At 42.7% G+C, this 16,065-nt stretch overlaps 1 protein-coding gene across 1 annotated transcript; it reads left to right on the top strand.

Annotated features, from left to right (window-relative positions):
• The first annotated feature begins 11,086 nt into the window (after nucleotides 1-11,086).
• si:ch73-1a9.3 (non-histone chromosomal protein HMG-like) lies at nucleotides 11,087-15,416 on the top strand. The gene is made up of 6 exons (XM_042499685.1): nucleotides 11,087-11,286; nucleotides 12,724-12,741; nucleotides 12,904-12,936; nucleotides 13,452-13,493; nucleotides 13,589-13,696; nucleotides 14,409-15,416. Exons 1-6 carry the CDS (start codon nucleotides 11,269-11,271, stop codon nucleotides 14,454-14,456), a joined length of 267 nt encoding a protein of 88 aa, XP_042355619.1. The 5' UTR covers nucleotides 11,087-11,268; the 3' UTR covers nucleotides 14,457-15,416.
• Nucleotides 15,417-16,065: the final 649 nt, after the last annotated feature.

The raw sequence follows: 16,065 nt of genomic DNA, 5'->3' as shown, positions 1-16,065 counted from the left end.
CTTCTTAATTTGTTCCTTTAAAGTGGGATCATTAAGCAGGCTTGAGTTTAGTTTCCACATAGTATTTTTGAGTTGCCTGTTTAAATCAACAGACAGGTATATGGGCGCATGGTCACTTACATCTATTGTACCAATTCCACAGGCATTTATTTTATCTTTATCTTTTTCAAATGTTATGAAATAGTCTATCCTCGTGTACAGCAAATGAGCAGCAGAGTAATAAGTATAATCTCTTCTATTAGGATAAAAGTCCCTCCATATGTCAATTAGGGCTACCTCTTCAAAAAGTATGTTAATTTTCTTATGAAGAGACTTTTTACTGTGGGATTTTTTATTAGATGAATCCAACTCAGGTTGTAGATGTATATTTAAATCTCCCCCACAGACAAGCAGGTCTTTTGTTTCTGTTACCATTATGTTAATAACTTTCTGGTAGAAACTAATATCACTTTCAGGCGGTGCGTATACGTTCAACAATGTGACCGGATTATCCTCTATACTTCCCCTTATTAAAATAAATCTACCCTCCTTATCTCTCAGATATTTTTTCAATATGTAATTTATTTGAGATGAGAATAGCAACTCCCCTTTTCGTCCAGATTTATATGAGGAGAAAAAGATATTAGTAAAACCCATTCTTCTTAATTTTTCATGTTCTTTTGGTCCTAAATGGGTCTCCTGCAGGTACACAATATGGGCTTGTTCTTTCTTCATTTTAAATAAAATTTTGCTGCGTTTTAATGGGTTCAGCAGTCCATTCACATTAAAAGAAATGAATTTTACTTTGCCACTATCCATTTGTAAACTGTGTCACTGAAAGAACAAAATAGGACATGATAGATCTACTCCCAGAACAGATAAGAACAAAAAAACATACGAACAAACAAAAAAGTGATCCCAAGGTAGGGGTCTACCGTGGATGACCCTGGTCTAAGCTAGAGAGTGCATCTAGCTGTGGGGGAAAGCCTCTCTCACCTGTGGGTTGAGGGCCCCCAATGCAGCAGCCTAAATAATAACAGTCTCTGTCCATCATTCAGAAAAACACTTCTCTGTGCTTTCCTCCTATGTATACATTCTCATTCAGAGAGGTAAAGGGGTCCATGTAATAAGCAGACAAGTAAACCATTATCATGATAATAATTATAAAAGAAAGGAAAGAGAAAATAAAACTCAATGTGTGTTAAACCTGTTGTTCAGCACACCGGCGTTTTCTGAGCCATTCTGAGTCAAATCTCTTCTGAAGGGGGCGAGGACTGTCTCCTGAAAGCCTGAAGTTTGTCTCGGATGTCCTTCACTCACTCCTCGTCTGATCCCCGTGGCCTGGGTTCTCCCACTATCTCCCACGCGCAACGGGACAGTTGCTCAGCGAGGCTCTCTGTCGGCGTAATGACTCTGACGGCCAATCCTCCGTTCTTCATAACCTTGGTCGCCTCATCCACAGTCTGATAGACTCACGTTCCGTCATCATAAAACACCCATAGCTTTGGGGGGAAGGGAGTCTGGAAGCGGATCTTGTTCTGTTTTAACACCCGTTTCGCCTCAGTATATTCTTTCCGCTTCTGCATGATGGCTGTGGGGTAGTCTTGATCGAAGAAGATTAATCTTCCATTCAAAAACACCTGTTTCTTTCCCCAGGCTTTACGCAGGATCTCTTCTTTCACTGTGTAGCGTAGAAATCTGACTATTATTGATCGTGGCTTGTCTCCCGGGTCTCCGTTGGGTTTTGGGGCAAGCGACCGATGTGCCCACTCAATGTGAAGCTCCATAGCAGGGGGAAGTTGAAGTGTTTCCCGTAATAATTTTTCTACGAAGCTCACCATAGAGGACCCCTCCGCTCCTTCGGGTACATTATATATCCTCATGTTATCCCAACTAGATCTCCCTTCCTGGTCGAGTATCTTGTTTTCTTGCTGATTTATCACTTTTATCATCTTAATTAGCACATGTTCCACGTTTTGAACACGATCCTCCATCTCTTCGATTCGTGTCTCTGCCTCCGCTATCTTTTCATTAACGCAGGTGAGTTCACTCTTAACGTTGGTCATTTAGCTGTTGTTTTGTGTCCTTGCGAAAGTCCTGTATCTCCTCCAAAACTCTGGCTAAGCTCACCTCGTCTTCCTGATGCGTGCTAACACTACCGTTAGCTTCGCCATCTTCTACCTGGTTAGGTGAGCTTTTCTCCGTGTTCCCTTGTCGTTCAGTCGGGGTTTTTTTTGTTTCCCTCTCGCTGCCCCTCGTGTTTAATCAATTTTTCTCGTTGTATTTGACTGGCTAACAGGGAAGGTTAGAAACAAATTCGGAAGAGCTGTTATCTTAGGCTGCCATTCAGTCTGATGATGTCACCGGAACCCCAAGTACATTACATATACAAGGAATGTGACTTGGTGTTTTGGTGCAAAATAATTAATAATTTCATTAATATCTAATAAACTCAGAAACATAAATAGCACATCAAGCAGTTGGCATATGTTGTGCTTTATTTGGTGTCCTCTCAGATAGTGTCCACTATGTTTTGCTGTGCTGCATGGGGACGATCCAGGCATGTAGAGAAAGGTACGCTGACTCGCAGATGAGGAAAATGTTGGTGAATAATGCCAGAAGTAGTCTTACACTCACCACAGATTACAACTACAAAAAATATGAGGTTATCATTTTCAAAAACTGCATTAGAACATTTTCCCCAAACAAAGAGCACACCATTAGGAAGCCTTGTATTTGGTTTAATAAAAAGTGCTGTCTTGCAGGAGTCACCAGGCTCCATTGAATCCTGTGTAGCTCTTTTGCTGAAAGAGGGAGGGACCCTCAGACATACCTTTATAGGCCTGGGTGGGAAACCACTTTGGGAGATGAGGCGTGTTTGTTTCCTAACTTCAGTCACAGAACTTTGTTAGATGTGTAAAGTTTGTTCTTATCATAGTGAATTACTGGCTTGGAAATTAGCTTTTGCTGTGCTAACCTCAGCATTTGTCTACAGTGTTTCAAATGAAAGGCTTACAATTATTGATCCTTTTTTAATAATTTATTAGAGTTTGATCCTTTGTCAGCCCACCCGTCCCTGTGTCCAAGCTTTTTCCTTTGTTTAAAAAGGTCTAGGCTACTTCATTGTTCTATGTCATCACACTACTGTGAATAGAAGAGAGTAATTTTAATACAAAGTGTAAACCACTGCATGTGAATGCATGAATTAGTCAGATCTGTGCTCCAAAGGAGAGCCTTCATTAGGCTGTGTAATATTGCCCTCTACTGGATTTATAGGTTAATAAACTGCATTAAACTAGAGCCTTTTGCGTTTTTATAACCCGCTTCGAAATTCCTCCAGCACCCAGTGCTCCTAGTGTAAGTTACCAATATACAATAACAGGCTTACATATATAACAACATAATAACAAATAATATAATACAGTAGTGTAACAATTTCAGTATTAAGAGTAATTCCCGTTAAGCCTAGTGTGTTTCATTTTTCTAAATGATTTACCCTGTGATCTCATTTAGGTCTTTCAGCTTTCCTTCCTTTGCCATCAATGGAAAATCAGCTGAGCCGAAACATGATAAAGACAAATGGAGTTAACAGAATCACAAAGCCAAAAACACTCACCCTTAAATTACGTTTCTGTTTACAGTAATGTTTTTACATTATTAGTCACAAATATGCACTCTTAATCCATATCAATACTAATATATCACAAAATAGCACTCTGCTATCAAGCACCATGTTATTTTTAACAAAGTTGAGCTGTAAAATAAACCACACAAGCCTTTTCTCCCCTTTAACTCCCCAATCTTAGATGAAATCATTAAAGAGCAGGACATTTTAAATTAACAGGCTGTTAGCGGCTAACGAAATGTGTTCAGTATACAGTACAGTGTACTAATGTTAGCTTACTCTGTAAAACGATTCTTTAGATGTCTTACCCTGTTAAGCCCATCACAAATGGTCTTCCTGCTGTAAGTCCATTGCCCCGCTAGCAATTAATGCTACTTCTGGGAACTATTGAGGCTCTCCATGAGCGAACGGAGATGACGCGACTCTCCTAAAGGGCTCTGGCCGTGACCACCCGATAAAACATCACAAGTGCACATCTCCAAGCTTGAACTGTCACGATACTGCAGACCACAACAAAACACCCGGTGATGGTGAGTTTAACATTGATTTGCTGTTGTATTCAGGAAACAGAGGGTCAGAATGAAAGACAGCAAGCAGGAGGAGGTCAGGAGGACAGAGCAGACAGGACCTTCTAGCAAAAAGGTGAGTTAGAAAGCAGACTGCAGTTAAAGATGTATGCCATCATACCACACATTTAGGAAATAGTACTTTCAGAACCTTGTGCACAACAACCATACCCTACTGTTATCAGGGTTCAAGCCAAGGACCCTGGGTGCTATAGAGTGCTCCTTCTGGGGCCTCCCTTGTTCTGCTGGGGGAGTTCAACGCTCACATTGGCAATGACAGTGAGACCTGGAGGGGCGTGATTGGGAGGAATGGCTCCCTGATCTGAACCCGAGTGGTGTTCTGTTATTGGACTTCTGTGCTCACCACAGATTGTCCATAACGAACACCATGTTCAAGCATAAGGGTGTCCATATGTTCACTTGGCATCAGGACACCCTAGGGGGAGTTCGATGATCGATTTTGTAGTCGTGTCATCGGACTTGCGGCCGCATGTCTTGGACAATGAGAAGAGAAGGGGGCGGCGCTGTCAAACAATCACCACCTGGTGGTGAGTTGGCCCCGATGGTGGGGGAGGATGCCAGTCAGACCTGGCAGACCCAAACACATTGTGAGGGTCTGCTGGGAACATCTGGCAGAGTCTCCCATCAGAAGGAGCTTCAACTTCCACCTCCGGGAGAACTTCGACCATGTCCAGGGGGAGGCAGGGGACATTGAGTTTGAGTGGGCCATGTTCTGTCCCTCCATTGTTGAGGCAGCTGATCGGTGCTAAGGCCGTAAGGTGGTGCCCAACGAGGCGGCAACACCTGAACCCGTCTGTGGACTCCGGCGGTGAGGGGTGCCGTCAAGCTGAAGAAGGAGTCCTATTGGGCCTTCTTGGCCTGTGGGACTCTGGAGACAGCAGACAGGTACCGGCAGGCCAAGCGGAGTGCAGCTACGGCGGTCGCCCAAACAAGGTGCAAGGAATACTTCGAAGACCTCCTCAATCCCACTGACACACCTTCCGGTGAGAGGGCAGGGCCTGTGGACTCCAGGGTGGGCTCTTCCATCTCTGGGGCTGAGGTTGCCGAGGTGGTCAAAAAGCTCCTCGGTGGCAGGGCCCGTGGGGGTGGATGAGATCCGCCTAGAGTTCCTTAGGGCCCTGGATGTTGTGGGGCTGTCATGGTTGACACGACTCTGCAACATTGCGTGGACATCGGGGGCAGTGTCTCTGGACTGGCAGACCAGGGTGGTGGTGCCTCTTTTTAAGAAGGGGGACCGGAGGGTGTGTTCCAACTATAGGGGGATCACACTCCTCAGCCTCCCCAGTAAGGTCTATTCAGGGGTACTGGAGAGGAGGATCTGCCGGGAAGTCAAACCTCAGATTCAGGAGGAGTAATGCAGTTTTCGTCCTCGTCGTGGAACTGTGGACGAGCTCTGGACCCTTGACAGGATCCTTGAGGGTGCATTGGAGTTTGCCCAACCAGTCCACATGTGCTTTGTGGACTTGGAGAAGGCATTCGACTGTGTCCCTCGGGGAGTCCTGTGGGGGGTTCTTCGGGAATATGGTGTTTCGTACCCCCTGATACAGGCCGTCCGTTTCCTGTATGACGGGTGCCAGAGCATGGTCTGCATTGCCGGCAGTAAGTCGGACTTTTATCTTATGAGCCCTCTCGTACACTCGGGTCTTCTGGCAGCAGCCTTTTAATAGTTTTTTTTTTATTTATTTTATCGTGGAAGGGGCTCAGAATCTGGAGACCAGAACTGGGCCAACGAGTTAAATTTGTTTTTCAACAGATTTGACTCCACCACTTCACCCTCCCCCACCCACCAAAGCCCTGACCGGTCTGGGCATTCACACCTCCGCCACCCCCCTCCCCCCGTGTCACCTCAGACACCAACAGCCCCCCCCTCACACCATGTCACCCCCCTCCACCCCCTACCAGACAGATCCACACACTCCACCCCCGTCCACACTCAGCAGGAGCCACACCACAGCTCCACCCCCCGCCTCTCCATTACTGCTGACCAGGTGAGGAGGGAGCTCAGGAGGACAAAGTCAAGGAAAGCCACTGGCCCTGATGGCATCAACTCCAGACTGCTTAAAGACTGTGCAGATCAGCTCTGTGGAATTATTCTGCATATCTTTAACCTGAGCCTCAGTCTGGAGAAGGTGCCACTCCTCTGGAAAACTTCCTGTGTGGTCCCTGTTCCAAAGACCTCGCACCCCAGGGAGCCCAACCACTTCAGGCCAGTGGCTTTAATCTCTCACCTGATGAAGACCATGGAGAGGATTGTTCTCACCCACCTCCGGCACCTGGTGAGCAGCGCGATAGACCCCCTGCAGTTCGCGTACAGGCCGGGCATCGATGTGGACGACGCCGTCATCTACCTGCTGCACTGGTCACTTTCGCACCTGGAGGGCCCCGGGAGCACTGTGAGAGTCATGTTCTTTGACTTCTCCAGTGCTTTCAACACCATCCAGCCTGCACTGCTCAGGGGAAAGCTGGAGGGAGCCGGGGTCGACCGTCAACTGGCTGCATGGACCATCGACTACCTCACCAACAGACCGCAGTATGTGAGGCTCAGCGACTGTGTGTCGAATGTGGTGGGTCTGCAGCACGGGGGCTCCACAGGGTACAGTGCTCTCCCCGTTCCTGTTTACATTGTACACATCAGACTTCACCCACAACACTGACAGCTGCCACATCCAGAAGTTCTCCAATGACACAGCCATCGTTGGATGTGTGTCAGAGGGGGACGAGCTGGAGTACAGGGAGGTCATCACCTCCTTTGTCTGCTGGTGCGAACGGAACCACCTGAGCATCAACGCCAGCAAGACAAAGGAGGTGGTGATTGACTTCAGGAGGAAACCACCTCAGCCTGTACCGGTGAACATCCAGGGCCTGGACATTGAGATCGTGGAGAAGTACAGGTACCTGGGTGTTCACCTCAACAACAAACTGGACTGGGCACACAATACAGATGTCCTGTACAGGAAGGGCCAGAGTCGTCTCCACCTGTTGAGGAGACTGAGGTCCTTCGGTGTGAGCAGGACTCTGTTAAGGACATTTTATGACTCGGTGGTGGCATCAGCCATCTCCTATGCTGTGGTCTGCTGGGGCAGTGGAAGCACAGAGCGGGACAGGAAGAGGCTGAACAAGCTGGTCAGGAGGGCCGGCTCAGTCTTGGACTGTCCCCTGGACTCCATCGAGGAGGTGGGTGAGAGGAGGATGTTGGCCAAGCTGACATCCATCATGGACAACCCCTCTCACCCCCTTCATGAGACTGTGGGAGACCTGTGCAGCTCCTTCAGCAGCAGACTGCGGTACCCACGCTGCAGGAAGGAACGCTACCGCAGGTCCTTCCTTCCATCGGCCATTAGGCTATACAACACCAGCCTGAGCCAACAATAACCTGGACTCACTACAATAATAAGTTGCATTCTCTGACTTTTGTATTTACAACCTGTACATTTTTTGTTTTCCTTGATACATGCCTATTTTTGCACTATTGTATATTTCATATTTTATATTTTGTATATATTGATATTTTTATATTTTTTTTTCTGTACATACGGCTGCTGTGACAAGTTAATTTCCCACAAGTGGGATAAATAAACGTGTCTAAGTCTAAGTCTTATTTTAGAATTTTTTTAATTTATTTTACATTATTTTATTTATATTTATTTTGTATAGTGTTTTATAAATTAAGGCCCTTTTGAGATTAAAGTTTGTTTGTCTGTTTGTCTGTCACAGTGTGTCAAGCCAAATGGGCATATTTTAGGCTTCAGCCTCTTCTGTGCAGGGTTAATGCCACTTTTTATAGTGTACCTTTCCAGTTTGTGAAACAAAATGATGTCACCCAGGTCTCTTATTGGTCACTCTTGTGACTCTTGTCAGTCTGGGACAATGATTGGCTTAGAGCCACATGATCGTATATCCACCCCACCTTTGTTGATACACTATTGGCTGATATGTTTGAATGTATAAGATTGGTTTTTTTTTAAATTTTTATTTAATTAAATGCTGTTTGTAATGTGTTTCATAATGACCCTGGTGCAGGCCGTAAGCCAAAACACATTGCTGTTATAATATAGTTGTTCTAAATACTACAAGTGTTGCTGGAGTTTCTATGCCTTGATTCAACTCACTTCTCCATGCATCTTGGAAGTAGGTGAAGTTGCTCAGGAAAACCTCACTCTGCTTGCACAGATTGAAGTGAGGCAAAGTTGTATGCTTCCTTAATATTAGTTTACAAGTTAATGGCTATTTGACACTGAAATGACGCCACACGTTGTGGACAAGTTGCAGTCAAGGTGTGTAAGAGGCGTTAAGACTATGCACTGTGTGTTGTTTCATCTCGTTTGGCAAATTCTGACACCTCCGTGCAGTGAATAAATACAGGTGTGCTGCCTTTCACCTTTTGGGGGGTATTTTTTCTTCTTTAGTCACAGATATCGTGATATATCATGAATAAATTGTCTTGAAAAAAATTTGACAACATGTAGTGATGGAAAAGATGGGGACTTTATGTTGTTGCTGTTGATGCTGAATGGTTATCTTATTTATTTTTGACTGGATTTTTGACAGTGGAAACACTACTGAGAAAAAAATAGGAGAAAAGACAAACATTGAGAAGTCAGTTCTGTTTATTTTTTTATTTTTTATTTTTTAGGCATGGTCATTTAATTTCTCTACTCTGGGACAGATAGGGAGCTGGAGACAGAGATTGGTAATATGTCCCTTGAACAGGCTACCCTCATTTCTTTGATTAGCCTGCAGTGTCTGTTCTACTTAATTTAAAAAAAAGTTTTATCAACATTGCTGTTTTTTCATTATTTTGCACTGCCCTGCACAAAAACGTAGCTTACTTACTTACTTTGTACTTTGAGTAATTTATTAAACAGGTAATTGTTTTACTTTTATTTGAGTAGGTTTCTTAAATGATAATGTCCACTTTTGTGGTACACCCCTCTGGTATAAACATATGGGATCTAATCACAAGTGGGAAGCTCTCTGTCTGTCCACACCTGGCATTTGACTACATCTCACATTGAAAAATTGGTACAAATCAGACCAGGTTGAGGAGGATTTTTTTTTTTAAATGTCTAGATTTTTGGGTTTTTTAATCTAAATAGGGGGTGCCCAGTAGTACACCTGGTAGAGTGGGCCCCATGTACAGGGCTGTGTCCATGCTGCAGCGGCCACACGTTTGACCTAACCTGTGGCCCTGCATGTCATCCCCTCCCTCTGTCCTCCTTTCATGCATAAGTGGTCTTACATGCAGTAAAGACATAAGCAAAAAAAAAAAATCTAAACTTTGTTGTGGCGCCCTCTACTGACTTTCAAAAATGTTAAACATGCTTTTTTATTATTATTCCAATATATCCATTAGTTTTGTGATGGCTCTATAAAGGATTAATAGTCCAATTTGTCATGCCACACCCATTCTTTCCTCTTTGTGGCACCCCCTGGTGGTTTTGGATGAAAGTTTAAGGTTATGTTGCTCTTACATAAAGCCTGAAGGTTTTTCCTGTGAGTCTTGTAATGATTGGCTAAACAGTAATGGAATTAGTTCTATTTACATGCTGAGCTACACCCTCTATAAAGTATCATGGTCATTATCTTCAAAACCCAATGGGAACACAACAAGCTTTCGATATTGTTTGATAAGCTTCTTCAAACAATAATTTTAAAAAAAGTTTGGTACAAATCAGACCTATGATTTAAGAGAAGATGTCAAATGTGTGTGTGTGTGTTTTGTTTTGGGGTTTTTTTTGTTTTATTAAATTGGGAGAAAATCCAGTCAGGGGACCCTTTACGGTTCTTGAGGCTTTTTTTGTGGAGCGCATTGAGCTGCACTTGTGTGTGAAATCTTGAGTTATTCCGACTTATAATTCAGGTACTTGGCCTTTCCGAAAAAGAATTTTTTGGGTCTACTACAGCGCCCCCATCAGGACAGCTTGCATCATATTTGTTGTTGTTTCTTCCAGTCATTGGTGAAATTCTCGTGTGTGGGATTCACCATTCACAGGAATCTGCGAAACATTCATCCTGAAAAAAAAAATAAAGTCACAAAAACAAAAGGGTTTCAGCACTTCTGGCTTGGACTCCTCATAAACTGACACAAAGTCAGTAGGGTCCTTGGCTTGAACCCTGATAAATTATATCATGTTCAATAAACAGTAAACAAACTACAACAATAACCAACACAGTGCTCAGTATTGTAGTTTTCTTGGAGCAGAGTAAAAATACGAGGGGACCCTCTGGAGGAAGTGTCTGTTGTTTAATCAGGGGAAATGAGTGAATGTCTTCTTGCTGAAATGTCTGAAATGACTTGAACACAACGTTGGAGCGCCACCGCTGTTGTTCCCACTGGCATCATGTTTGGACTGCACACTCACAATGGAGCGAGTGGACGGTCACAACACTGCAAGGAGGTTGCACAAGAGCGCACATGGGCTGGGAGCTGTACCCTCACGTATCCTGTCGCCATCTTCCCAAGCTAAAATACAAAAGACTTGGCTAGGGGAGCACACACACCTCTCTCAACCTGCAGCCTCTACAAAAGCCACATTTGCTTTTATCACCCGCGTGAAAGGTGCCGAATGCCTCAGCTTTCTATAGACATACATACAATTGTTAAACAGGTCAAAATATAGCATTTGGTTTTAAATGACAGCATTTATATCGAGGGAGGAGGCAGATTTAATGGCTCTTCTGCCTTGTTGCAGCAGATGCTTGCACTCAGAGACAAATGGCTCGTCACGTTTCTTGACTGACGTGTGACGCAGCCACACAGGTTGAGGGTAGATTTGAAATGGTGCCGCTTGATCCCGAGCCGCCCAATCAGCGGATAGCGAGGGCGGGACTTTCCCCCGTCAATCATGCACAAATTCTAACGGTTTGAATAGGCAGAGAGGGACGGGGAGGGGAAGGTGGGGGGGATCCAATCCGGTTTCAGCTAGTTCTTCTTCCAATGGAACATTAGCGTCTCGCTGCGCTGTATTAGACTGTACTGACACAGCTTTATCCACAACACAGACACCACTCTATTTTCTAGTCCACTCACAACATTTAGTTTTTTTCTTTACCTAAAACACCCCACACAAAGCAGCCATGCCTAAAAGGAGCCATGTGAGTACACCGACATCTTTGATGCATTCAGTAATCCAGTATTTAACCCCAGCTACACTTTGTTCAACGTGCTTGTTAAAGCTCGCCGGCAGGTAGTTAAAATGTTGCTTCATGTTGCTTTAGTGTCCGGCTGAGTGTCAGCGGTGTTGCAGCCTGCACAGAGACTTTGGCTGCTGTGTGAGCTATGTTTTGATTTTCCACAGTGGCCGAGTCTTCGTCTCATTTCTCTGCCGTAGTGATTATCAATGTGTGCTGTTTTTTTTTTTTTGTTTTTTTTTACTGCAGAATGATGACATGCACGATTGCAATTGTATAAAGATACTTTTATTTGCAGTGTGAGACGAAGCGGGGTAATTTTCTGTCAATGGATCGCTTTTCTGCAGAGAAAGTTGGTGGCATATTGATTGTTTCCTCTGGGGGTCGTCACGCCGGATTCTAAAGTTTCTCTGAGAGAAAATAGGACCGACGTCGAATAGTATAGCAGTGTGTCCTCAGCGGGTTTTATGTTAATGTTGTTATTTAACTGTGCGCACTAATCTTGTTTACGGCCCTCTTTTGGAACAACTACGCCTATAAAACGATGTTGTGATGATATCAGGACGGCTCCATTTCATAAACCTGCGTGCTTTTTGTGAATGCATGGCCGCCTTTCTTCCCACCAGTGAGCGTGCACTGGTTAGAGGCGTCCTGTGTGTGTGGATTGTGGCTCAGGCCAGTCGCAGGTTATGCAACGAGCCTCCGTCAGCAGCTGCTCTTGTTGCTGGGCTTCCAGTAGATTCTGCTCCAGAGACGGACAGACAGCCGCGGAGCATCTCGGAGTGCCGCTGTTCAAACTGATGGCGGGAACGCTCAGCACAGTGCTCGGGTTTCTCTCTCCTTCTAATCCCATCTGCTCCCGATGAATGGATGTGTATTCAGGAGGCGGAGTCTTGCACGAGACAATTCAATCAGTTGCAGGCGCTCGGAGAGCACGCGAGCATGACGCTGTTTGAAGCGCATGATGCCTGTGCTGTTATGGTAACACTTAGTCAAGCAAGTCAAGGGACACGTCACTTCTAGGTTTATTGTCTGTAGGCAAAATTCCTTCAGAATTAATTTTTGATGTATGGCTAAGCAGTCTGATATAATGACTGACAACGTGCGGATCAACAAATGAGTCTGACTCTTATGGTTTTTATGAGGACTCTTTTCAGGTTATGAGCTTCATTGTTCAAGATTTTAGAGGCTTTCTCAGCCAATCACAGCGCTTGGTGTAAACTGAATCATGTATGTAGCTGTGTGTGCTGCCATAGGCTTATGCTCCTTATGGAAACGCCCACTTTTGAGTTACATAACGAATACTTAAAACCCCTGACCCACTCCCCAGCTCACCACAGGCACTTTAAAATGCAGATAAGTTCTTTAACCTGATTTTCTTTCTGCTTTTCTGTCCTGCAGAACGCAGGAGATCCAGAGGTAAGGAATATTTGAACCTATTTTCAACAGTATTGTGTCTTTTTCATTTTTAAAGTAATGAAACTGTTAGTGTGTGATCCAGCAGGGGTCAGTAACAGCTCATCAGTGAGAGCCTCTGGCTGAAGTGTTCACAGTAAGCACCCTGTGTGTTTTCTCTCTCAGGTACCCAAGAGGAGATCGACAAGGTTGCAAGATGTAAGTAAGAGTCCCGACTGATAGTCGCTGCTTACTGCATTCTTAGTGCTGAGCTGTGGTGCAGTGTAACTAAGTACATTTACTCAAGTGCTGTGCTTTAGGGAACTGCACTTTTTTATTTATTTATGTATTTTATCATTTGTATATTGGGGGTGTTATTATTATTATTATTTTTACTAATTTTCTAAAATTTGATTATTTTCAGATTTATCTTCCATTTTTTATAATTTTGACCCTTTTTTTGGGGGGGTGGGGGGGGGGTGTCTTTCTTATTTTATTTTTTTTAAAAAATAATTTCAACTTTAAGGTGTTGTTTTTGTTTTCTTCAAAATTTCCAAAAAAAAACATTTTTGTGTGCATGTGTGTTTGTTTTTTCATTTCTCCGCATTTACTTTTAATAATTTACCTTTTCCTGATTATACTTACTACTGCTTACTTTTACTTAGGTGACATTTCTAGTGCAAGACTTTTACTTCCTCCAGCACTGGTGCTAATCATGCTTTTTGTCCCCACAGAGACCTGCACCTGCAAAGGCAGAGGCCAAACCCAAGCCAAAGGTGAGACATCGTTTTGAATTCTCCTGATTAGCTTCATGTATGAGACTCTTAACTGTTGAAAGGGTGACTGATGTGTTTGATGCATCTGTTTGTAGAAGGGACCTGCTAAGCCGAAGAAAGCCAAGGAGGTGGAGAAGGCCAAGCCTGAAGAGAAGGCTCCAGAGGCCCCTGCTGAGAATGGCGAAGCCAAAGCTGAGGAAGAGGTAAGGCTCATGGCATCGCATATAAATATGAAAACAAAGCTTATCTCCTTGGTGAATAACCCTTTGAAACCTCAGTAAATTGGCTTGATTTCTCTTTTTTAAAAAAAACAAACATGGGAAGATGGTAATGAGCGACTTGAGATGAAATGACCCAAAAATAGCAAGAAATTAGTAAAAAAAACAAACAAACAAGGAAATGGCCTTAAAGTGCTCAAAAAATTAAATAATTCAGGTAATTGGCTTAACCACTTTCAAAAACATGGGGAAAAGGTTATAATTAACAATAGAAGAAATTACACACTAAAAATGGCAATATATTAATAAAAAGTACAAGAAAAATAGGGGGAAAACCCTTACAGCAACAAGAGTTTAAAAAAACAAGGTAATTACCTGGAGAAGTGCTAAAATGCTTAATGAGTCTATAACATACATTTTTAAACATGTAATTGTGATAAATAATGTTTATTTCCTTTTTTCCTCACCTTTTTCCCTAGCTTTTTTTAAATATATTTTTCCAAATCTACTAATTTTGTGCAAGTCAAGGGGTTACTCATTACCTTTCTCCATGTTTTTAAAAGAAATGGCCCCAGTTTTCTCAGGATTCAAAGGTTATGTGAAAAGCTGCAAAGGCATTTGAAAACAACACAAGAAAAATGATGTTGCTCCAGGTTTCAAAGGGTTAAACTTTGACACTGTAAAATTTGTTTTCCAGGGACCAGCTACAGACGCAGCTGAACAAAACGATGAAGCAGCAGAATAACATCTCCTACTCCACATCTTTTACCAGTGCTCCCTGTACCTCTTTTCTTGTACAATTCAGGGGAATATTTTTATCAACTATTTTCTAAATACAGGTTTTTTAGTAGTTTGATTGTAGAGAACACTTTTTTTTAAGGAAAGAAAAAAGTCAATTTCGAGACGGGAATTTTCGTCACATCCCACAATTTTGCATCGCCATAGAAATTGCGATCATTGTTGTTACTGTCAGTGGACTTCATTTCAGTTTTAAATGTGAAAGAGGGGAGGCTGCAGGACAAGTTACCGTGACAACACACAAGCACGACATTGACATGAGCTGGGCAACAACAGGAGGAGCTTGCCTGCGTGGATTACATTCCATATGTTTTTAAAGGGACAGTGTATGTAATCTGTGCTGGGGTGGGGACGGACAAAGTCACAGGGCAACTCATTGTTTTATTGTTTATAATAAAGAACAGTGTTTTAGAATGTTTGTAAACTTTGTTGCTATATGTTAACTCTTGTACTCATGCAGTTTTCTTAATGAATCTGATCAATAAAGCTAAAATCCCCAGTACTGGAGCTGTCCTTATCAGAACTGTGCATTACGTGTGTTGGTTGTGTCTCTGTTCTGTGATAGCATCAAAATCAGTTTGTATAGCTGCTGTGAAAAGGGTTTTCAATCTTTCTATATTCAGTGTGTAATGGTACATTGTTAGGATAATAAAAATGGAATTTGTTTTCTTAGCCAAGCTAATGACGTGTGCAACCGTAAAAACCATCTGTTTGGATTGGCTTCTTAAAGACCAAAAGACAAACTGTACATTTATTTGAGATGTCAAATGCATACCAGCAGTAGCAATATTCATGTAGGTTTTAGATATCTGTATCAAGTACAAGTGTGCAGTTTCTTTTGATTTGTTTATAGATGTACCTGTGTAATGATTGTTATCAACAAACCAATAAAACTTGGTTGATAGTTGTTACGCTGTTTCATTCCAAAAAGTTGGTCAGTTATTAAAGTTGCAGAGACATGACTGTTAAAACAACTGAATGAAAGGACACCGTTTGAAGGTGTTTAATCAGAGGAAAAACATTAAAGCGGATGAACAAATCTTGCCAGTGATGCTTTGTATATACAAACACACACACACACACGTCTTATTGTATCAGGTATTTACAGTAATTAAGTATCAGAAGTAATTTTCTCATGCACTTAAATGTCAAAAGTGAATTTACAAGTAGAAGCTGTTAATAACAAGCTAGCAGTGAGAATTTTGAAAATAATAAAGTTTAATCTTTTGTTACATACACTGCAGAAAAAAAATGAAGCCTACATTATGCTTAAAGAAAAACAAGGTCTTCATAACTTTAGGACTTAAAAAACTTCTTCCCTCCCATCTTTCATTTGCCCATCTCTCCCTTCCTCCCTCTTCTCTTCCCAGGTTCCTTCTCTGTTTTGTAGTGCATAACTAAAATGCTTATGGGGAAATGTGTGAATGAAAATAAAGATTTTATTCAGGAAATGTAGGGCAGAAAAAGTTAGTTGATGGAAATAAGATAAAAGAAAACTCAAGTAAAGAACAGATACATCCAGAAATACTGAAGTACTGTAAGTATTATAACTTTGC

This window comes from Plectropomus leopardus, chromosome 13, assembly GCF_008729295.1.
Source record: "Plectropomus leopardus isolate mb chromosome 13, YSFRI_Pleo_2.0, whole genome shotgun sequence".
Taxonomy (NCBI): domain Eukaryota; kingdom Metazoa; phylum Chordata; class Actinopteri; order Perciformes; family Serranidae; genus Plectropomus; species Plectropomus leopardus.
The sequence above is the reverse complement of the archived record's forward strand: the minus strand, read 5'-3'. Positions and strand labels throughout refer to the sequence as shown.

Bases quoted from the DNA above. Each gene is read 5' to 3' on its own strand.
- si:ch73-1a9.3 (XM_042499685.1), top strand. The intron at 13,494-13,588 runs GTGAGACATCGT...ATCTGTTTGTAG, and splicing joins AGGCCAAACCCAAGCCAAAG to AAGGGACCTGCTAAGCCGAA. The intron at 13,697-14,408 runs GTAAGGCTCATG...TTTGTTTTCCAG, and splicing joins AAGCCAAAGCTGAGGAAGAG to GGACCAGCTACAGACGCAGC.